The 23410-nt window shown below is 27.8% G+C and overlaps 2 protein-coding genes across 2 annotated transcripts in view; both read right to left on the reverse strand.

The window, feature by feature from the left end:
* LOC122860336 (nesprin-1) overlaps positions 1-18947 on the reverse strand; it is a 67202-nt gene extending 48255 nt beyond the window's left edge. Inside the window, exons 1-12 of the mRNA XM_044164121.1 lie at positions 18299-18947; positions 13240-13301; positions 12521-12616; positions 12355-12438; positions 12167-12259; positions 11399-11568; positions 8535-11309; positions 8344-8452; positions 8246-8257; positions 7029-8073; positions 581-6927; positions 50-498 (exon numbers count right to left, since the gene is read on the reverse strand). Of these exons, the coding sequence (XP_044020056.1) occupies positions 50-498; positions 581-6927; positions 7029-8073; positions 8246-8257; positions 8344-8452; positions 8535-11309; positions 11399-11568; positions 12167-12259; positions 12355-12438; positions 12521-12616; positions 13240-13301; positions 18299-18947 (11891 nt within the window). The remainder of the gene's footprint in view (positions 1-49; positions 499-580; positions 6928-7028; positions 8074-8245; positions 8258-8343; positions 8453-8534; positions 11310-11398; positions 11569-12166; positions 12260-12354; positions 12439-12520; positions 12617-13239; positions 13302-18298) is intronic.
* A 1896-nt stretch (positions 18948-20843) lies between these two features.
* LOC122847563 (leucine-rich repeat extensin-like protein 5) lies at positions 20844-23086 on the reverse strand. Its single transcript, XM_044145346.1, has 3 exons — positions 22649-23086; positions 22310-22562; positions 20844-20851 (listed from the first exon to the last, which is right to left on the reverse strand). Exons 1-3 carry the CDS (start codon positions 23012-23014, stop codon positions 20844-20846), a joined length of 627 nt encoding a protein of 208 aa, XP_044001281.1. The 5' UTR covers positions 23015-23086.
* Between the last annotated feature and the right edge of the window lie 324 nt (positions 23087-23410).

The raw sequence follows: 23410 nt of genomic DNA on the forward strand, positions 1-23410 counted from the left end.
TACAATGACTTTAAAATATAACAGTTTGTTTGAAAAATGCATTTATTACCTAAGATTAGTTACGTCTCTCTCCATAGACTCATGGGATCTTGCTGGTAAATTGGGAGCATTTTGCTTAAAATGTTCTTCAAGAACATTGAGTTTAAGCTCTCCTTCAGTCTGTCCATCTTGTATTTCCATAACTTTGACCAATCTCGCTTGGAGGGTAGCTTTGTTACCACTATAATCAGTGTAATTACTAAGTCTGTCCCATTGTTGCTTTTGATAGTCTTGATAAATTTTTTGAAGATCGTGAAATTGTTGGAAAATTTCAAGCAACACTTCCAAATAGCTGATTCCTTTGTGTGATGTTTCAGAGAGTTGTTCGTAACGAGTTGAAACTGAGGCAACTGTTTCTTTTATATCAGCTGGTGCTTGTGTCACTTGAACAAGTGCATTTGCTTTTTCGGAAATTGCCTCAACGATTCTTTTGTGTGCTAAAATTTCTTGATGCAAAGTCTTAAAAAAAAAAAAATTATTATTTTATATTCGATAAAGATAAATTTGAAAAAAAAATTATTTATTAATCAACGCTTATTACCTTGCTTTTTAGCATCTTTGAACGAACTTCTTGAAGAGTTGATCCAGATATAGAAGAATCTTGTCTCAAGGCCCTTTCCATATTATCTAGCCAACCAAGAATTTGTTGTAGTGTTTCTTGATAGCTTGACCACTGCAATGACTGAGCATCTTGTTTTTTCTGTTGGTCGATTATACCCTCCATTAAATTATCCCATCTTTCTCTAGCATGTCTAAGCTCATGTCGAATAATTTCACGTCCTTGAGCTGAGGTAGCAGGTAAAATTCTCTCTCCAACATCACTTAGAGCAGATAAACGAGCTTCTGCTTGTTCTTTTTCAGCCAACAAAACCTTGAGTCGTGAATTTTTTGCTTCTAAATCAGCTCCACTTTCGTCTTTTTTCAAAGAAATTAAATTTTGCTCCAGAGGCGTTAACCAAGCATTGACAGCTTCTAATTTATCAGAATAAACTTTGTGCTCATCGACAATTCCTTGGCATCTATCAACGACATCTTTACTGAGGACCGAAAGCAACTGATAACGATTACTAATTTGGGATATCGTTGGTTTTATTCTCTCGACTCCACTACAGTTCAAAAGTCCATGTGATTTGTCAACAAACTCATCAATCACCTGTTCTTGTTTTACAATTAATTCTTTCTTTGATTTAAAATACTGCAATCTGTCTTCTTTTTCTTTTAGACTTGCTTGAAGTTGTTGATCTCTAAATGCAGCTTCCATCGCTCTAAACCATTTTGTATGAGTTTCAAGCTGATTCTCAAAGTCTTGCCATTTTTGTAATGCAACATTTTGTTTGGCTTCTACTGTCTCAATTTCACTCATGTGCTGGGCCAATGCTTGCTCTGAACATTCAGCTTCTTTGCGTATTTCAGCGTGGCCTTTTTCAGCTGTACTTTTTATCACAATGTCAACTAATTCTTTGAGTTTTTTTAGATGTTCTTCACCTTGTTTTTGGCCTGATTTTAAAAGTGAAAGTGTTGCCATTCGTCGGCTTATATCAGCTCTTTCACCAGTTATGTCATTACAATCTATTAATTTTTCTTTCTCCATATTTAACCAGTCTTCAAAATTTTTACACTGAAGATTAAATTTATTATGCTTGTCAGCACAATCGTCAAGGTTGCCAAGAAGATCTTGTGACTTTGTACCAATATTATGGAAAAGTTGCTTGATTGATTGAAGATAAACGTTTAAAGTTGTATCTTTTGTTTGATCAACAAGTTTTTGTGCTTTATCACAAACTGATTCTACCAAACCTTGATGTGACATTATTTCTTGATGCATTATTTTATGGTTTTGTAATTGAGCACGTTTTTCTTCGAGTGTAGATTTTAGTTCAGTGTGTTGATGCATTGCACGTTCAACATCTCGTAACCAAGCAGTTAATTGTTCTTGTGAAAGTGAAAATTCAACAAATTGCGTGAGACACTGATCTAATTTTTGCGTGGCTGACTGAAGCTCTTCTGTAAATCCATCCCAAAGTGTTCGTAAATTTCTCAATTGTTGTCTAACAATTTCTCGTCCATCTGGCGAAGTATGAACATATAATTTTTCACCAAGATCAATAACTGACTCAAATCTTGGATTTTCTTTTGTCCTTGTGTCGCCTAAATCACGAATACTTTTTTGGCGACTTTGAAGTATAGACAAATCACCAACAATTTCACGATGTTTTCCGAGTTCTTCTTGTACATTTTTTATCCAATCAGAAAATTGATTGTATTTTTCATCAAAAGTAGCGTGCTCTTTAACATATTGTTCATAACGAGCTACAGCTTCTTTAGCCTGATTTTTAATTGCTTGGTATTTTGTTGCTTGTCTTGATATACGTGTTGATAATTCAGATTCAGCTTCAATGCCTTGACTTTGCTCAACAGCTGCATTAAAATCAACTGCTTTGGCTGTTATTTCTTCTTCAAGGCTCTTCAGTTTTTCGAGATAATTGCGCTTTGCTTCTTCAGTACTCTTCAAAGATTGATCTTTAACCCGAGACTCCATTTGCTTGGTCCAGGCTTCTAGTGCTTCAACAAGTTTTTCAAACTCTGTCCATTTATCAAACATACTACTCAATTTTATTTTCATTGCTTCACACTGAGCCAAAAAGTCATTCCAATTTTTTTTCTGTTGATCAAACGCTTTAATTAATAATGCATGACCAGGTATTGATGTTTGTTCTAAAATCATATTCATTTGATCATTGCATTCTGCAAGAAGACGATCACCCTCAATTTTTTTCTGGAGGACATTTTCAATTTGTGTAATTTTTGCTTTTGCAGAATCTCTTTCAATTGCAAGGTCTTCTAGTAGTGGTGATGCATCATTGATTACTGTATTAAACCAGTCACGGGTTTTTTCGAATGTTTGTAGATATGCCTCATGATTAAGAACCCAAGCTTCTGTAACACTTATTCTACCTTCAACATTTTCTGACAAATTGTCATAACTTTCAATAACATTGTTCAACATTCCGCTTGCTTCCTCATCAGACACATTGCCAAAACGTTCTTTAAGTTGTTCCAGTATAGTTTTATGGGCATTGACATCTTGAGCTATAGCTTTATATGAATTTAATGCAATTTTTTTATCCTGCAATGTTGGCAGAAGAACTTGTTTGTCACCCACTTTTGTTCCAGCATCAATGAGCCACTGTTTCACTTGAGAATATTTATCTTCAAAAGATGATCTGTGCATCATGTCATTTTCTATTTTTTTATAAATTACACTTGACAAATCTGTAAGTGCATCAACACGATTTCTTAGATTTCTCAGTTCTCCACGAATTGCTTCACGTTGATCTGGTGTTATTTTTGAAAAAAGTGCTTCCCCAGCTTCAGCTGTTTTATTCAGAATTGTTTGGCCTTTTTCTCTATTTTCTTTAAAAGCTTTAAGCTCTTTTAATTTTGACTGATAAAATGTTATAGCTTTTGGTCCTGATATTTCTTCAAATATTTTCAACTTTTGTTCAGCTTCATCTAGCCATTTTTCAAGCTCTTCAACGTGAGCTTTATATTGACTTCTACTTTGTTTCAGTTCATTTAATTTTTCGTGATATTGAATCATGAATTTTTGGATTGACTGGTAACGAGTTGTCAAATGGCCAACATACTGAGATACTCGTGATTCTGGACTTACTTTTAAAATATCTTCACTTAATTTTGTCAGTTCACTAATTTCTTTATTATAATCATTGACTACTTTTTGATAATTTTCGATTTCTGCAATTTTTTCCTCAATTTCAGCAAGTTCAACCAAGGCTGATCCATCACTTCGTATTTTATTTTCAGTTTCTTTTAACCAACTTACTACATTCTCTGATGTTACTTCATAATGTTGCCAAAGTGCAATATTTCTTTCAAGAACCGATTTTATTTTTGCATAATTTGTTTTGAGTGTTTCAAGATCAGCAGCGACTTTATTTTGTTCAGCTTTAAGGGCAGATGTTGTCTCCTTACTTTCAACTGTCTCTAATAGAGCAAGAGATTTGTCAGTGTCTGATTTTCTCGCCTCACAGTCTCTTATTCCTGCCTCAACGTCAACCAGTGATGCCATTTTAACTTCCAAATTGTAACGATCACTGCTTTGTTCTGGTTCACACCATTGAACCTTTTCTTTGTGATTTGTAACCATTCTCTGTAAGCCACTGAATTTTTCATGATATAATTTTGTCAAGAAAGCCACGAGAGTTGCACTAACTTTGTCTGCATGATTTTCAACACCTTCACAACGCAGTTTAAGAGATTGAAGTTCTTTTGGTAAGCTTGACCTCTCAATTGCTGGATAAGTCTTTGATGCATTTTCAATGTTTTTAGCAATTTCTTCCAAAGTAGTATAACAAGTTTTAAGCTCTGTTTTTAATTCTTGACACTTATTTATTCTAGCTAATACTTTTGTATTTTCACCAGTCAAATCATCACATTTAATTATATCCTCACGTATTTTCGATATTTGATCACCTGATTTTTTCAAATTTTTACGAATATCCTTGTCTTTTTCATTAAGACTGGACGTTAAAGATGCCAGCTTTTCTGCTGTTTCTTTTACAACAACAAATTCTTCTTCAAGGAGTTTTTTGAGAGAATTTAATGTTGGCATAGAAGAATTATTATTTATTTTAATTAATTGGTCAATTTTACTAGATATTCCCTGATGAATAAGTTGGTAATTTGGTAATTCTTCGTGATAACGTAATAACCTTGCCTGGCCATTTTCGATATCAGTCAATCTTTCACATGACGATGTCAGAGCTTCGTTAGTGTCACTGAGCCATCTTGACAGTTCGTATTTTGCCTCTTCAATTTGTTTCCAAATAATAACTTGAGTCTCATAAGACTGTGTTTTTTCAACAATTGCCGAATATGTTTCTTGGTATTGATTTCTAATTTTTGACAAATCATTTTCTATAATTTCAACCTTAAAATTTGGCATTAATGATGCTTCTTTAATTAACTGCTGTGCTTTTTGATCCATCTTTTCTAAAAATTGTTTTCCTTTTTTCAAAACATCTGATGCACGTTTGTGTTTTTCCAATGCAACATTTGCCTGAGTAACGTCATTAGGTATTTCTTTTGCTGATTGACGTAAATTCTGTGAATCTTCCATAAATTTAATTAATTTTTCTTTTGCTTCTTGATAATTTGTCCAAGCAGAATGCATCTCTGCGTATTTTTTTCGCTGATCTTTCAATAACTCATTGACTTTTTCCCAATTTGCATCAACAGAAGAAACAACAACTTGGACATTTGTTGTTGCTTTTTGATCTTCTTTAATTAAATTATTTCCTTCACAATGTAAAAGTTCTTTATTAGGCTCATGTCGTTGATGCTCTTCAATGAGATCATCAATTGCTTCAACAGCTGGTGATAGCTTTTCACAAGTATCAACTCCCATCGTTATTTCTTGAAGTGACGCTTGTGTTTTGACAATATCTTCAGTTAATTTTTCTTGGATCTTCCGGAAATTATCCCAGCGTGCTCCCAAATTTTCGAGCTTGTCTCGTTTTGATGATATGTCTGTTTTTAATACTACCACTTTGCTTTCGAGTTCATAAATAAGTGCTGAAGCTGTCAGAGGTTTTTCTTGCTTATTTCGCATGTGAATTCCCATTGAGTTATCAACTACTGGAATATGTTCTTTCCATGATTCAATTTTAGAGTAAGCACTTTGCAATTCATTTGATAATTTTTCAAGCTCTCCAATACTTGGTTTTCTGGCATCAAGCTCATATTTTGTATGACTTAATTGTGCATTTGTTTCGTTATGCCAGTTTAATAATTCTCCCCATTTTTCAAGACCTTTTTTCCGTTGTTGTAGATCATTCTCAAGTGCTTTATATTTTTCTGCTAAATTTGTATAAATTTCATTCACACTTTCGACCTCTTGAGATGTTCCTTGAGCCGAAAGATGCTTTACTTCTTCATAAATTGCTGAGAATGATGGCTGTTTCTCCAAGTGTTCCTGGAGAAAACCATGAACAGCCTGAAGATTTGTATCAACATTGTCCATATTCACTTCACTAACTTCAGCAATTGATGTACGTAAGCGTGCCATCCAATTTTCAAAATCAGATATTTTCATGTGGAACTCTTGTCTTGCCAATAATGAATCGGACACTAAATTAATGTGATGACGAACGGTATCAGCGAGTTTACTAACTCTGGATTTCATTTCTTGTACTCGCGATTTTAAACTCGAAGCACCCTCCATCGATAAACCATGACTTATGTGATCAGAAACTTGAGTCAACGATATTAATTGAGCTTGACGGTCGGAAATTTCTTTGTTAAAATCTTTTAAATGGACTAAATCTGTTTCCAATTTAATAGATTCTGGTGATTGATAATTTGGCTCAACTTGAGATACTTGTTCACTTTTGGCAAGCCATGCATTAAAGTCTTGAGCGTCATTTTCAAATGTTGTCCAAGATGACACGAGTTTATCTAATTTAGTAGTTGTTTGAATTGATATATCATGAACTGAATTCCATCGTGTATAAACAGCATCAACTTCATCTGGAGCAATTGTTCGTCCCTCAATTTTCTGACTAACGTGTGATAATTCTTGGACTTTTGGTAAATTTGTTTCACATTGTTTTTCAAATTCTCTTGCAACATGTAACATGTCCTTGGCTTGCAAAAGAGTCGTGGGTTTTGAGCAAATTGTTGCGGCTTGGGATTCAGCTTGTTCTATCCAGGGTTTTATTTTTTGTATTCCCACTTCGTATTCATTCCAAGTTATTAAATTTTTCGTGGCCAAATCTTTTTCACTCGATATATTTGCATTTAAATTATCAATTGTATTTTGTAAATCATGAATTTCAGCATTTAATTGTTTTGCATCCTGACTGTTGTCTTCGTCTGTAGAAAAAAAAAAAAAGATTTAAATAAATAAATTTCAAAAAAAAAAAAAAACAATAAAATATTCAATTATTATTTATCTAATTTTTTTTTACCTTTGATAAGCTGCTTTGACTCTTCCTTTAATACTCTCAGTACTGTCATTTTTTCAGACATCTGCTTTTGTAATTGGTCAGTTTTTTTTACACGTTCTTCGGGTGAAGTTGAAGCATCTTGAACATTTGCAATTACTTGTGGAGCACTTTGCTGAGCCCATTGTTTTAACTCTGACATTTCTGATTGGAATTTTGCCCATCTTGCCCCATTTTCCTCGAGATACAAAACTCTCTTCTCGACTGTTTCAATAGTCGTCTCCAAAATATGCTCAATCGTTGTTATTTCTTGACGAATCGTTAGCTTTATTTCAGGTGGTACAACTTGATCTAATTTATCAAGAGTTTCTCGCAATCTTTTCATTAATTCTGTTGATTCTTTTTTTAATTTTGATGATAATTCTTTTTTTGCTATCAAATCTGAAGATACTTTATTTGCATTATAAAAACTTGGCATTTTAACTTTTTCCAATTCTTCATTGGCATTTCTGATGATTCTTGTTAGCTCTTCTTTTTGATCATAATAAATGTCCCATAATTTTTGAGAACTTTTTAAAGTCTTGAGACTTTCAATACTCTGTCCATAAGTATCATTCCATGATGACTCGAGTTGTTGAATTTCTGATGATACAAAAGGTGGAGCATGTTGATCTTTTAATAAATCTTTTCCTCGTTGAAGCATACTAACAATATTTGCTCGTTGTTGTTCCAGTTGACTTAAACGTGTTTCTTGTTGATCTACAGCATCTTTTAATTTTGTTGGTACTTCTGGAGCTGTTTCAACAGCCAATTGTTCTTTAACTTTAGTCAATAATGTACATACTTCACGTACTTCTTTTCTGTATGTATAACTCTTTGTAAATATATCAGTTTTTGTCATTGTTATTTCAATTGTTGGTATTAAATTTTTATAACGTGTTATAAGTTGTTCTAATTTTTTTTGTTCTTCAATAGCCTCTTCATCTAGTCGATTTGTTGTTAAATTATCCAGCACTTGAACCAGCCATTTCATTGCTTCCCTCTTATTGTCAGCATCTTGGCAAACTTTCTACAAGGGCGATCAAACAAAAAAAAGAAAAAAAACCATACACAGGGATTCTTTACTAAATTCACATACACAAAATAAAAATAAAAAAAATTCAAATCAAGTCTACAGTATTTTATGTGGATAATAGGTTTAAATAATTCAATTTAAATCCAAATATAACGTGCTAAATTACCGTTAGAGTTTTCTTCTGTTTTCCATGTGTAAGCACAACACAAATAAAATGCAAAAAATAATTTATTTTATATCAAAGTTTATTTGATATATTTTTACCTGAAATACGGATTTTTCTTTTTCAAATTCTTCCAGGGAATTGACTTCCTTCAAAATTGCTTGTAGGGTACTATCAACATGATCCATCCATTTCACCATTTCATCGAATCTAAAAAGCAAACATTTTTTTTTTTTTAATATAAAAATATTCTGTTTTAAATTACAATAGTTTTTTTATTTTTTTTATATACTTTTTTCTGTAAACAGCCCATTGTTCTGGTACTTGTTGCAATTGTTCCCTGATTGTTTCAACTCTCTGTGCTGAATCTTCCCACATTTGTTCAGCCTGTGCAACAGCATCTTGAAGACAACTATCACCTGGCTTCATTTGACTGTAGGAAGTACTTATTTTCTTTAAATTTTTTAAACAACGTTCTACCTCTAAAACAATTCCACGATTAACAAAGAATTCTTTATTGCGTTGCATTATTGAATCAACATCATCATTATTAATTAATGCTTGTTGTTCAGAATTAATTTCAACCTCAATTTCTTTGAGATATTGTACGAAAGCTGTTTCATCTAATCTAAATTCAAGACGCATTAAATGCAGTGGTGCAAATGACAAAATATCTTTCCATCTTTTTTGAAGATTATTTACAGTGTCAACAATTGGTGTTTGTTGTTCAACTGGCAATGTATTTCTTAAATCTTGACCAGCATTTACAAGATCTTGTATCCAACGTTCATTGACTTTACCAAAAAATTCTTTATGATTATCAACTGATTGACGATTGTCAATTCTTCTGTCACTTAATAAATTTTCAGCAGTTGTCAGCCAATCAATAACTTGTCTTTCACAATCACGGAATTTACTCCAGCATCTTACAGCTTCTTGAAGACGTTGTTCATTTATTTGTGCTGTTTGTGAAACAATGGAAAATCTTTCATTTAATTTTCTCAATTCAATACCACCATCAGCTGTTTCTGGATTTGCATGAGTATCAACAGCCTTGACAATACTTGAAAATACTTTATTTTTAGATTCAAGCATTGATTTGTAATACAATGTTCTTGAAAAAAATGCTTTATGACGTTCAAGCTGTGCAAGTGCAGAATCTCTACCACCAGAAAGATTTATACTACCAAGAAGACGTTCAGCTTCATCAAGCCATACTGATATTTCTTTTTGACCTGCATCTAATGATTCTTGTTGAACAAGCAATTGATGATAAAGATGTAATTGCATTGGTATTAATGCTCTTACCTTGACCAATGCTTCTTTTTCTTTTTTTAATGTATTCATCATTTTGTCAACTTCTTCACGTGATAAATCTTGAATAAGTGTTTGAAATTTTTTACTTATACTTTTAAATAATTCTTCAATACTTTCAATTTCTGTATTTAATTTTTCAAGTTGTTCACCATATGCTTTTATTTCTTCTGTTGATGATAATTGTGTTGTTGATAATATTGCCTCAGCATTTCTCAGCCATGTTTGAAGTGTCTCAACACCATGACGATAATCTTTTCTATTTCTCAATAAATCACCAGCATGCATGTATTGTTTTGCCTCAGAAAATAAACGATCCCAGCGATTTGACAAAAATGTATAACGATCACGTAGTGACAATGATATATTATCGTCAGATGTTGCAATGAGAAAGCTCACTGTATCAGACAATTGTTGATGCCTATCCTTCCACACACTGATGTCTTGAAAGAATTCCATTTTTTCTTCATCAGGAAAATTAAGAGCAGGCTCAGCACGATTTAGCCAAACTTCAAATTCATCTGAAGCTGAACTCCAACGACGCCAGTATGTAACAACTTCCTCAAGCATACTTTGAACACAACGTAAATCCATTGATATATTTTTCCATTTTTCAGCTGTTTCACGCATAAATCTATCAATATTTAAACTTTCTTCACGTGTTATATCACCCTCACGTTTATACTCATCAACAACTTGTTGCATATCCAAATAGGCTTTTTGAAATTCTTGAAATATTTTATTACGTGATACAAATGTTCTATATTGTTCAAGTAGCTGATTAACTTTTTCCTCGCCACCATATTTAACACCCCAGCTATTTAATTTTGTCTCAACAAGATAAAGAAAAGCAACAAGACAACATTTATGTTCAAGGAATTTTAATTTTATTCTACGCTTTGCAGCTGATTTTGGCAAAATATTAAAACGTCTTGCCATATTGTCAAGTTGTGCCTGAGGTATTTGTCGAGCAATTGATGAATTTTTAGCTCGAAGAAATTTATCCGTCATGCTTGGTAAATCAAGGAAGAATTTTTTATGATCTTCAAGTTTGTTTGATATTATACTGGCAGTTTGTTCGTTCATTTCGTCGGGAATATCATCGTCAGAATTAAGCAAAGATTCAGCAAGGGCCAGCCATCTGCCTGTTTCACCAATTTCACCTGGAAGTGATGAATCCAATAGCCATAACCATTTCATCAATAAATGTTCCATTTTATTCCACAACATTTCAACACTTTTCCATGAATCTCTAGTGATACTAATCATACTTGGTGAATCAACTAGAGCTTGTAGTTTTTTATAAATTAAAAATTTATCATCAGCTTCCATTCTTGCTGTAACATACTCTGAATAACTCGATGGAAATGAATGAGTTTTATCTAAATCTTCTAAATTTTTAGTACGATCAGTTAGCCAAACTAAAAGTGAATCATAATCCAATTGTATTGTTGCTAATGTTTCGGAATTTGATGATCTTGGTTCTGGATATTTGTGCAAAAATTGTGCAACATATGTCATTATTGATTTTTCATCTGGTTGAGGTACATCAACGTCTTCTGGATCAAGAAGACGAGCAATACCCAATTCTCCTTCAGCAACATTAAATGCAGTTTCTAAACGTGCACGATTTGTTTCTTCTCTCATTGCAGCTATACTGACTAAATTTTGTTTTATCGCATCAATAACAGCTAAGAAAGCATTTCCATCTCTCCAACTTTCACCAAAATCTCGAACTTTTATTCCAGAATTTCTGAAAATTATTAAACAAAATTAAATTTCATTATTTTTCTTTTTTATTTAATTAAAATTATTATTAATTTTTATTTTTTTTATACTCACTCAGGCAGTGCATTTGTTACCCATTGCAATAATGTTTTACGAGCACCCTGTTTCCATTTTTCACTACTCAAACGTTTTTTTTCACTTGCAACTGAACCAAGACTCTCAAGGCTACTTTGACTGCCCCAAGTTTGACCAAGATATTCCAGTGCTCTGGTATTTTCTTCAATCTATAAAATTATCATTCAATATTTTATTATAAATTTAAAAAACTTATTCACAGTTGTAAACAACCGTGTGCTTTAATTGCAAATAAAATTTTAACATCAAAGAATTCTTTTTATGTCAAAAAAAAAAATTGTTTTAAGAAAGAAAAAAATATTATTTATATTAAAATTTATTGAATGTATATTTTCAATGATTTTTTAATTGTAAAAATAATTATTACACTGATAATAATTCATGCAGATTGTGGTTCAATAACATTCAAGTGAATGAATTTTTGTCTTACTTCGTTGAATGTAATTAAAATACTTACTCGTCCTCGATCCTTGGATCGTAGCTTGTTTATTAGAATAAATTAATTTATAATCAACGTTACATGTGAATGTGTATTTGCAAAAAAATTAATTAATCTTTAACATATTGAATTTATCCAAAAACAAAGTGACTATTTAATTTATTTTTCTTCGTGATTTTTGTGTGACAAATTTTTTAAATATTACTTCAATGTGCTAAATACATTATCAGCGAAATGTTTGCTAGTATACTAGGATGACAATTAATTATCTATTTATTTAATTATTAATTTTTTTTTGATTAACATACCTGGAAGTACAGGATGATGGTCCAAATCAGACCCAAAACAACTGGTGGACGACCATCGACTAAATCTGATGAATTGATGTTAACTAATTTAATCTAAACAAATAAAAATTATCATTATAAAATATACTCTGTAAATAATTAATAATTATTTTTATTTATTTATCAATTTATTAATTTTTTTTTATTACCCTTTTGCTCTGTAAAAATTGCAGTGCAGTATTTGCATTGCTGACAAAGTGAGGCCGTTTTAAATTTCTTCCTTTCTCAACGGGCTATAAAAATAAAATATTTAAAATATTAAATTATCATCTAATTAGCGTTGATAAACAATTAAAAATTTAATAATTTATTTACCAATTTTTCACCGGATAAAACTTCTAATAATGCCAAAAGTTTTGTTCCATCTTTTAAATCTTCGATGAGGTCATCAACTCGCATCGGTGGAATTCTCTGCAATGTTTATATTTTTACATTAAAAAATCATTTATTTATTTAAACAATTAAGCAAAGAGAGAGAAAAAAATTAACTTGAAAAAGAAAATTACATAGTGAAGGATTAAAAAATTGTTTTCAAAGAGTCGTATGAAATTTACAGATAAATCAAAGTAGACATTGGTGCACATCATCATGATCAGTCTGGTTAGGGGTTGTCTTATTTTATTTTTTTATTTTTTTATACATATATCTCAAATAAAAAAGAGTATTTATAAGCACGCTACTTTCATGGCATGCATGTCACGATATTCTGGGGTGAGTATAGTTTTTGAAGGATCCGGAAACAATGAGAATCGAGAGCCAGGCACAGCCCTATACCCGCCTCTGGGTTCACAAGTTTGTACATTATCCAGAGCTCTTGACATGATCGGTATCAAAAATAAGACAAAAGTTTAAAAATAAAATTTAAAAAAAAATCCAAACGACAGATTGAAAATTGGTGATTTTTTGGGGCTGATTTTATTCATATTTTTCATTTATTTTTAGAATTTCTCTTGACGAAAAAAAAAATTGGATAAGACAACAACAGAATTTCTCTCTCATCTACATAATTATTTTTATTTTTTTTTTATCATCACCTTGGATAGATAAGAGTTGATCCAATTGACAAAAGTCTTTTTCTGCACTCGTTCTTGCTCATCTAAAAATAAAAAATGACATTATATTTTTTTCAATTTATATATCTGTTTTCATAATAATTATGTAGGCAATAATAATACTGGAGTTTTATTTTTTTTTAAAGCAAATAGTGACATCATTTTCGCATTAAAATGTTGATCAATCAAGACTAACTCATCACTAGATACCATAATAAATTATTATTATATTTTTTCTTTAGGATGATAATGAGATACTCAAACGTTTGGTAAATAAGGATGTAGATAAATTGTTTATAATTAAATATAAAATAATAAAGTTAAATATATTACTATTTAATTATGGTAATTTGAGGACTTTGTACCCAATTTTATTTGACAGTATTTACTCATCATTTTGTTATTTTTTTTTCATAAACTTTCCTTTCTTGAAATAATAAACTTTCTTGACCGAAATAAATTCAACAATTTCTGTGTGTGTGTTTGTCTATCTACATATTTTCAATATGAAAAAAAACATTAAAAAAAAAAATGATATAAAAAGATTAAAGTAGATTTTTCATATCTGTTTATTTGTAAATAATTTTCATGTCAATTGGTATAAATACATCATATTTAAAAATAAATATACTGATGATTTTTAAAATAAAAATATATTTTTCTGTTAATTTTATTATTCTACTGATAATGAAAAAAAAAAGATAATTTTTTTATCGATATGGAATATTTAAAAATACATTTTAAGTCACGAAGAAATTTACACTTTTGTTATTAACACATTTTATAATAGCAGACACATAATGACGCAATGTCTTCGAAATTTTTTTTAATATATTTTTTTGTTTACATTCTCTTGCTTGCCTTGATTTCCCATCTAAACATGCTAATAATTTTTTTTTTATTACATTTAACCTTCCCATGTCATTCTAGAATTATCGTTAAACGCCCAAATGTCGCTGTAGAATTTTAAAAATACGAAAAAAGTAATAAAATTAAAATTAAAAAAAAAAAAACATTTTGTAACATGATGGCATATGCAAAGGAAATATTATTTTCAAAAAAAATATTCAATCAGGTCGATGGTAGAAATTAGCTATTCAAAAATAGACAAGATGCAGGTGTTTGTGTATACGTTATTTCGGAGAAAAAAAATCAAAGAAACTAGGCCGAGATGCGTTTAGGTAATAAAAAAAAAAAATAAGATGAAGAATTAAACTAACAAACTGCTTTTAAATATATTTTTTTTTTGGTTTATTTAGAATACCAGATGAAAGGTGATGTAAATATAAATCATTGATGTCAATGAACTATTTTATTGAATTTTTAAAAATGAAATTTTTAGATAACGTTGGTTTAGTCTATCGATTTCGAAGGGAGCCTGCACCTGGTCTGTGATCGCGTGTGTCTTTGTTGATCAAAATAACTATAAATATTCGCTTTTACTTATTTTATATTATATTTTTTTTACAGTTGAATTTTTTAACAAAAGTATATAGAAAAAATAAACAAGTAAAATGCAATAAAAGTTGGAATAAAAATTTTAAGTGAATGACAAGTCGTGCCATGTCACCGATATGAAAAATATATTCGAAAAAATTGTCTAACTTTTGTTAAAATAAATTCGGAGATTTAAAATTTTATGTGACATAAAAGTTGTATGTACAAGTAAACGCAAATATGAAAATTAAAGCTAAATTAGTTTTTTAATAATTTGAAAAACCTTTTTTTTAAAAATAAAAAAAATTCGGTTATTAAATTGATTAAATTTTTAAACTTTTAGGATAGTTATTTGTTGTTTGAAATAATAGAAGCATAATTTCGCCAAAATTCTAATTTTTTCAATATTTTATATACATAAGTAGTAATTAAAATAAATTAAATGAAGCAGACATTTAAAGCTCGTAGTATTTAAACAATTTTTTTGGCATTTGCAAATTTTAAATAATGCATGATTGCTCAGGCATTACGTTCATTCATTACATTATATTTCACTTTTATTGTTGTTTAAAAAAAAAAAAAGAAGCCGAGAAATGTGGCAGTATTGACCGTGAAATATTGGCGAGGTGCAACCGGACGTCGGTGTGATTAAATCAAGGTCAAAGCTTTAATAAAAAAGGAAATAATAAAAACATAAATTAAACAATAAAAAAAAAAATACTCAGTCATTCTTTATTTTCATTTTTTAAATTGAATTTTGTCATTTCCGAGGGATTCTGTAATTTAGAAAAAAAATAAGCTAAAGATAATCGAGGCATTTTTACTATGAAAATTATGAGTTTATTTTTTTGTGTAAATTTATAAAAATTAAATTTAAAAAAAGACAAAATTAAAGAGTAAATATACCATTGGCAACGAACAAATTTATTCAACCCACGCAAATTTTTTTTTTTTTGGTTTTTTTAAACTTCAAAAATAATTATATAACTTTTATTTATATTTTAGAAAAAAAAAAAAAAAATTAATTCAAGTATCCTTATTGTCAAGTGTGTGTTGAAAAAATTTATGAAATATATTTTTAGATACTTCGTCATTTAGTATAAATAAAAAATAAATATAAAAAAAGACATAAAAATATAGTAAAGGTTAAAATGAAAGTGAAATGCAGCCTGAGGTTTTTTTTCTTTTATGCGTTCGTCGTGAACGATCTGAGGGATTTGAAAATAAACGGTATAAAAAAAAAAGTAATAAAATAAATTAGAAAAAAAAATATGAGAAAGACTGTGTCTGGTGAATTCAAAGTAGGAGAAGGAAGACAGTTAAATGTGGGACAAGTTCTTCTACTTCTTCTTAAACATTTATTTATTTTTTTATTTTTTTTTTTTCACTTTTTCTATATCGAAAATTCGAAACGATGAAGTCAGAATTGTCGAAAACCAGCCGCGACATTTTTAATCATTTATGCAACAAAATTTATTCTGAATATTTATTATATTTTTTTTTGTAAATAAAATTGCATGAGTGACGTGAGAATTTAACTCAGTGACTTCATTCTTTTTGCCATTTTAATATTATTTTTTTTTATTACATTTAATAACTGTAATAAATAAAAATTGAGGAAAAAAATTTATACATAATTTAACTATTTTTTATTGAATTTAATTTAAATTTATTTATAAAAATAATATGTTTGTTTAGATCACTTTAATTATCAATTAATAAAATTGAATTAAAATATAAATTTATGAATGAAAAAATTGATTGATCATTTCGAAATTTTGTTTTTTTTTTTTTGTGTATTAAAAATTATTATTACTATTTGGACGATGGTTGTTTTTATAACTGAGTAAAGGTCATTTAATATTGTTTTTTTACCTTGAATTATTATTAATCACTTTTTATTTATCAACGTCGAAGAATTTATTATCAATTCAAGGTATATTTCGGTGTGTAATCTAATCAACAATCATTCAATCATTCAGATTATTAAAAAAAATATTTTAATTTACATGAAAATTGTTTTATAAAATCTGAATTAATATACCTGGGTGCATAATATTATTACTAATCACTCCAAAAAACCCCAGGTTAATAAATGAAACAAAAAAATTCAAATTTATATTTAAATAAATATTTTTTTTAAATTATTTTACTAACTAATAAATATTTTTAAATTATACAAGCATGTGTTAACAAAAAAAAACAGCCTAAATGCAATTAAAATTTTTATTATCATTGTTAAAATTTAATATTGCAATAAAAAAAAACAATTATATTAAATTAAAATTATTTTTATCTCATGAAAAAATATTTAAAATATCAATTAAAAATTTTTATAGTAAAAAAAAATATAAAAATAATTACGTATTATTGTTATAATGAATTATGAAATTAGAAACAATAAAAACAAAATCAATATCCATAAGAAATCTTGAATTTCAATACACATATTTCCTATATATTTGTCTTGTCAATAAACTAAGCTAAAAAAAAAAAAAAACAAATTCAAGTAATACATATCGATTACAAGCCGATACATGTTACAGTATAAAGTAACGTCATCCAGAACGATTGAGATTATTGCACGACCCTGACATATATAAAAATAATTACGCAATTTATTAAATTAATTCAAATACATCAATAATCAGAAAAAAAATTTAATTCTATTTCTATATTTATTTATGTAAAAAAAAAATAAAATAAATAACTTTTTTTTTCTTTTATTTTACTTTTTTTTTTTTTCATAGTAATGTCAGAAGCCAAATGGTTAAGTGCAAATACACACGAACGCAACTTTCAAGCACGCGTTTAAATTTTACAACTTGCTTGAATAACATTACAATATATATAGATTAACAAAATGTGTTTTAAGTAAGGGTTGATTCCCTCAGTTTCGTTAGTTCTCTTTTTTTGATCGATCCATTTTAAACACTGTGTATATTAACACAAGTCAACTAAATTATTTTCACCTTCTTTAACCATCGCTATGTTACAAAGAGAATGAAAAAAAAATATTATAATTAACAATTGAAAATGTGAATTAATTTATTTTTATTTTAATATATTGTTTTTTTTTTTTTTTAATTATTTGATTAATTTAAAGTTTATTAAATTAGATGGAAAAAATAATTATTTATAAATGTTTTGTTTTTTTTTTGTAATCATTGGATACTTAGCAGCATCAATCAAAAAATTTGTAATTGTTTTGTAATTATTTTTGATGATAATTGAATAATGTGTAAATTTCAACACTAGAAAATATATTTTGCATGTGTATTAACACGTGAGAACGTCAAGACACTTATCATTAACAAATCATGCAAACAAAATTATTTTATTTTCAAATTAAAATTACTATTTTTTTTTAAATTAATAATTTTTTTAATATTTAAAAAATTTCTATAAATTTGTTTATAATTATTTTAAATTATAAATTATTTTTTTTGTAATTATTACATTTAAAAATAATTTGAATTTAATATTATTGTTCAGCTTCGAAATTTAAATTATTTTGTAAATTAAATAATTTTTTTTGTTTAAATAAATTTACGATATTATTTAAAATATTTACTAATGAAAATTTAAATTATTAAATATGTACCTTTAACCTCAGCAATATGTGCATCATATTGACTTTTACTTCTGAAATAATCATTTTTTTTCGGCGATATATATTGAATATTTTGATTACGATAATCATTATACCATTCTGATGAAGTTGATCCTCTATCATCAGATGTATTACTCGTTAAATCTTTTTTACATATACTTTCATCTGATGAAAATTTATTAAATGATCCAATTGAACTTGATTTACTACAATGTAAAGCATGACTTTGATAATTTGAATCATCAATATAAATTTCATTACTTGGTGTTTTACTTATTTTCGATGATGTTATTTCTTTCGTACTTTTTTTTAATGTTATTTTTTCATATTTAACAATTTTTGAACCATTTAATTCACCCTCATCAATTAAACGTTCATATGATTCTTCAAATGAACTATCACTAGCATGTGATAATGATTTTTTATGAAAAAATGTTGAATCTGTTTGATCAACAAGATCCTCTGTACTTGATCCATTATTTTTTGATATACGTTCAAAAAAATTTACTCTTTCACGAAGACTTTTTTTATTAACATTTTTAACATTATTAATATTGGCACTTGATGGTTTTGGACTGTCACCACCTGCCGGTGAATTAACAGGACTTGCACCCTTCATGGGTGCGGTCTCACGTGACATTATTATACTATTTTTTTTTTTTTTTTTCAACCTAATAATGGGTTAAAAAATTACTGTTGTCCCCATCAACCATATTGTCAACAAATGAAAATATAAATCAAATTCTTCATTATATAATTTTAATGTGTTGTATAATAATTAGTGTCGTATTTTTTTTTTTATAATAATTAATTGATAATATTTTTAATGTAAAAAAAAAGGCACGTTTTATTATAGTGCAAAATAAAACCGGCTTAAGCGGCGTTGCCCTTGACGTCCACAGCTGATTCAAATATATTTTTTTTTAAATTTCTTTTTTCAACAAAATAACAATAACTATTTTTAAAAAATTTTAACAACACTTAATATTTATAATAATATTATTTAAACACAGCCACTATCACTGTCACACTACACTGAATTTTAATTAGAAAATTTATCAAAAATTTATTATCAATTGTCGTATATAAAATAGTACAAAATTTTATATTTTTCGATTAATCAAATTAATCTTTATCAACATATTTATTTTTATAACATAAAATCATTAATTTGTTTATTTTAATTGTCAATGTTTTTTTTTTCGAATCTTGTGTTAGAAAATTGATAGTAATTTTTCTACTGATAGAAAAAAAATACTGAGACTTTTTTTTTATATTTAAAAAATATAAGGAAATTGTTGTGGGTATTATTTTAAGTTAAATTTTATAATTAACACATTTGTGGAATGTAAAAATGTATTTAAATATTTATTGGAATGTATATGATTATTAAATAAAACGTGCAGCCTGTTCGGGCACCGGTTCGATACTGCTTAACAGCATGAAACATAAACTCAAGTATTTTTTATTCATGTGTGTTGTATAAAATTGTAAATGTATGAGAAGCGATACCAGTCGACAGTTGTTAACTATACCAAGTTGTTTGTATATTATGCCTCAGGATATCACCCACTCAATAGACACAGTATCCTTGAATCAGGATCAGGCATTTCATCGTCTTCAATGTACCACAATATACCACACATCATCTTGACTAGTTCATTAATTTTTTACTCCTTTTTTTTTCAATTAAAAATATTTTATCAAAGGGCAAATTCCAATGATAAATAAACAAATATTTATTTTATTTTTTTTTTATTTATTTTATTATTAAAAAAAAAAAACTGTCGTAGTTTTTTTTTTTTAAATAATTTTTCAAGTAATCAACAATCATTTAGATGTAAATTCCATTGATTAGTAACAATCACGCAAATAATTTAAAAGAATAATAAATAATCTTGGAAATATAAAATTGTTTTTTTATTTTTATTTTTATAAATAGTAATTTGTTTTTTCAATTTTTTTATCTATTTTATATTTGTTATTTATTTATTTTATGTTCATGTGTATTGCAATGTATAAATATCTTAATTTTTTTATCTAATCATATTGTCAATTGACTCTTACTGGTTATATCAAAACCAGTATCTCGAATCATGTCTCTTTTAAAAACATAACAAGGAAAAAAAAAAACATTCAAGATAATTATTAATTTTTTTTTTCCTTGCATATTTACTAATGACTAATGACTAGTGAATGAAAAATATATTTTTCTATTATTAACATAGTTGAATTACATTTATATATAGATCTTTTTGTTTTTAACAATTTTTTGTATTTTAAATTTTAAATAAACATGAATGATATTGGTTTATTCAACTTTAAATAATTATAGTATTTTGTCTATTAAAAAATACAGAAAGTATATTGACCCACAAATTTATTTCCAAATTATTTCTAACAGTATGCACATTGTGCCAAAGATTATGCAAGAATTACTAGACTAACTAATTCATAAAACTCATGTATTGTGTATATGCAAATACAAAGTTATAAAAATGATCATATGCAACCTAAATATCCCCCTCTTTATCTTCTAATCTTCTAATCATAAAAAAAAAAAAAAATGATAAAAAATCAATTTCTTTTACATTTTTAAAATGATAATTATCATTTTTTTCGAATTTCTTAATTATATTTCTTTTTTAATAATATAATTAACATTTTTTTTCGTCTTTTAATGATTATTATTTTTAATTAACTAATAATCTTGATAAATAAATAATTTTATTACTCAAAATTTAATTCATTTAGAATTTGTTTTTTTTAAAACATTTTATTTATCAAAATTATATAAATTTATGTTTCTAGATTTATTTGGGTTGACATGATTATGTAATGTTTCCCTAATTTATTTTACTTGTATTTCACAGTATCATTTATGTATTTACGTCATTGTAATACTGACATAGAAAAATACTGGTCAACTAGATTTTAAAAATAAAAAAAAATCTAAAAAAGCTCTACCATTTATCTATCAAAAATCAAGATGTTTTGATTTATATTTATTTTTACTTTATCTTGAAAAACAATAACAAAAACAAATTGCGTTTTTTTTTTATAATTTAAACATTGTTACAATGTCAAATTAGTTTTATCGTGACGAATGAAATGCGATTGCATTTATGGGCTTTAATCTTATTCAAGATTCGACGTTGAGGCATAAAATCAAGTCAACATTTTAGCCCACATAAAAAAAAACTTATATGATAAATAGTCTCGTAATGTCATAAATAAATTTAAGCATGTCTCCTTGAATTAACCGTGAAATAAATAAATAATAAATAAATAAACACATGTACTTAAATTTCGAAAATTATTGTGTTTAAAATATATTACAATATATATTAGCACGTCGTTGAGTTTGTTTGCTTGTATTTTGTGACCTGTTGACTGAGCTCATGCATTAACAAAAATTTAACATTAAATAAATATTCAAGAAAATCAAATAATAAAATTCATCAACAATAAATTGAATTTAATTTATAAAAATTGTTAAATAAAAAATTTACAAATATGGAGATTTAAAAATAAATATAAAAATAAAAAAACTATGTGTTGTATAATCGAAGGATAAAAGTGAAAATAATAATCACAAGGAAATAGAACAATGTAAATATATGAATGGCAGTGGCAGGTGCTTGTCATTTCTATTTATAAATAAGTCTGTCGAATGACCACACGTCTACTCTATTATTTATTCCCACCATAGTAAAATTAAATTTGTTTGCTAAAAAAAAATAATAATTCTTCTTTTTTTTTTATCAGTTTTTTTTTAAATATAATTATGATTTCAGTATTACATTGATATTGGTGTTATTATATCAACTGACCCCAAAGTAAGTAATTTTTTATTTTAAAATAAACAAGTATACATCAAGGTCATTTTACTATAGAAATTCAACTCAGCAAAACTTGTTAGATAATTATTAAATAATAAAAGCCACTTGTAAATTATTAATAATTGAATAAAAAAATAAAAAAGAGTTGTTGTTAACTGACCTTGAAGATGTGCAATTGTAGCTTGATACTCGGCCAATTTTTCATCAACGTAGTCTTGACTTTGACTGGCAATGATCTCACGTGTTGATGGTCCACTGTCTTCATCTTCAATTGGTGGTTCCAGTGGTACACCAATGTATTCATAATCACCTGGTCTATATGGTGCTATTAAATATTCTGGTGGTGCACATGGTACTGGTGAAATATGACGATCTGGTCTTTCAATATTTTGCTGATTAAATTCCATTGGACTCTGTATAATTATTTTTATCAAATTAAGTGATACATTTTAAATAATTATTAAAAGATTGATAAGAAAAAAAAAAAAGGAAACATTACCTGAGGTATGTAGGGTCTTGGTGTAATGTTACTTGGAGTTATTGGTGATGGCCATCTTGGTCTTGGACACTGAATAAAACCAGGTGGTGGACATCCAAATACTGGTGACATACCAGGTGATATTGGCATACCAATTGGTACTGGACTCATTGGATGTATAACTTGATGTGGATGTGTATATGTTAATGGTGATATTGGATGATGTACTGGTGTTGTTGTACCTCTTGAACGTCCTTGTGATTGATGAGGATTTTGTGATTGATTAAATGGTGAAGCTGGACGAAATGGACTTGGTGAAGTTGGATGTGGTGACCAACCTTGTGGTCCATAACCACCACCAGGAGGTCGTGATGGTTGCTGTGACATTTTTCACTTCCTCGTTTAATTTTTGGTTTTTTATTTTCAATTTATTTTCAATTTTATTTTATAACTGCATAGCTGAAATTAAATAGAATTATTGCATTTATGTGGTATTTTGTTTATTTTTTTTTAATGAAATTTAAATCTATTGATGACATTTCTATTTTTTTTTTTTTTCACAAATTTACTCTCATGTAGGATAATCATTGCGAATGAGTGAAATTTGCAAGTGGCTTTAAGCCAAATCATTCTCGAAATAGGATCTCAATCAATTTACAAGATTATTCGTACTGAAATATTTATTGAATATTTATTAGTGTGTCATCTTGTTTGTGAACATGAAATTTTTCATATCAACTGTACACATTAAATGAATATATTTATTGCAGAGATAAATTATAT

Source organism: Aphidius gifuensis, linkage group LG1, assembly GCF_014905175.1.
Source record: "Aphidius gifuensis isolate YNYX2018 linkage group LG1, ASM1490517v1, whole genome shotgun sequence".
NCBI lineage: Eukaryota > Metazoa > Arthropoda > Insecta > Hymenoptera > Braconidae > Aphidius > Aphidius gifuensis.

Excerpts from the sequence above, each read along its gene's own strand:
- LOC122847563 (XM_044145346.1), bottom strand. The coding sequence starts at position 23,014 with ATGTCACAGCAACCATCACGACCTCCTGGTGGTGGTTATGGACCACAA. Across the intron at positions 22,563-22,648 it reads CAAGACCCTACATACCTCAG|AGTCCAATGGAATTTAATCA; the intron begins GTAATGTTTCCT and ends ATAATTATACAG.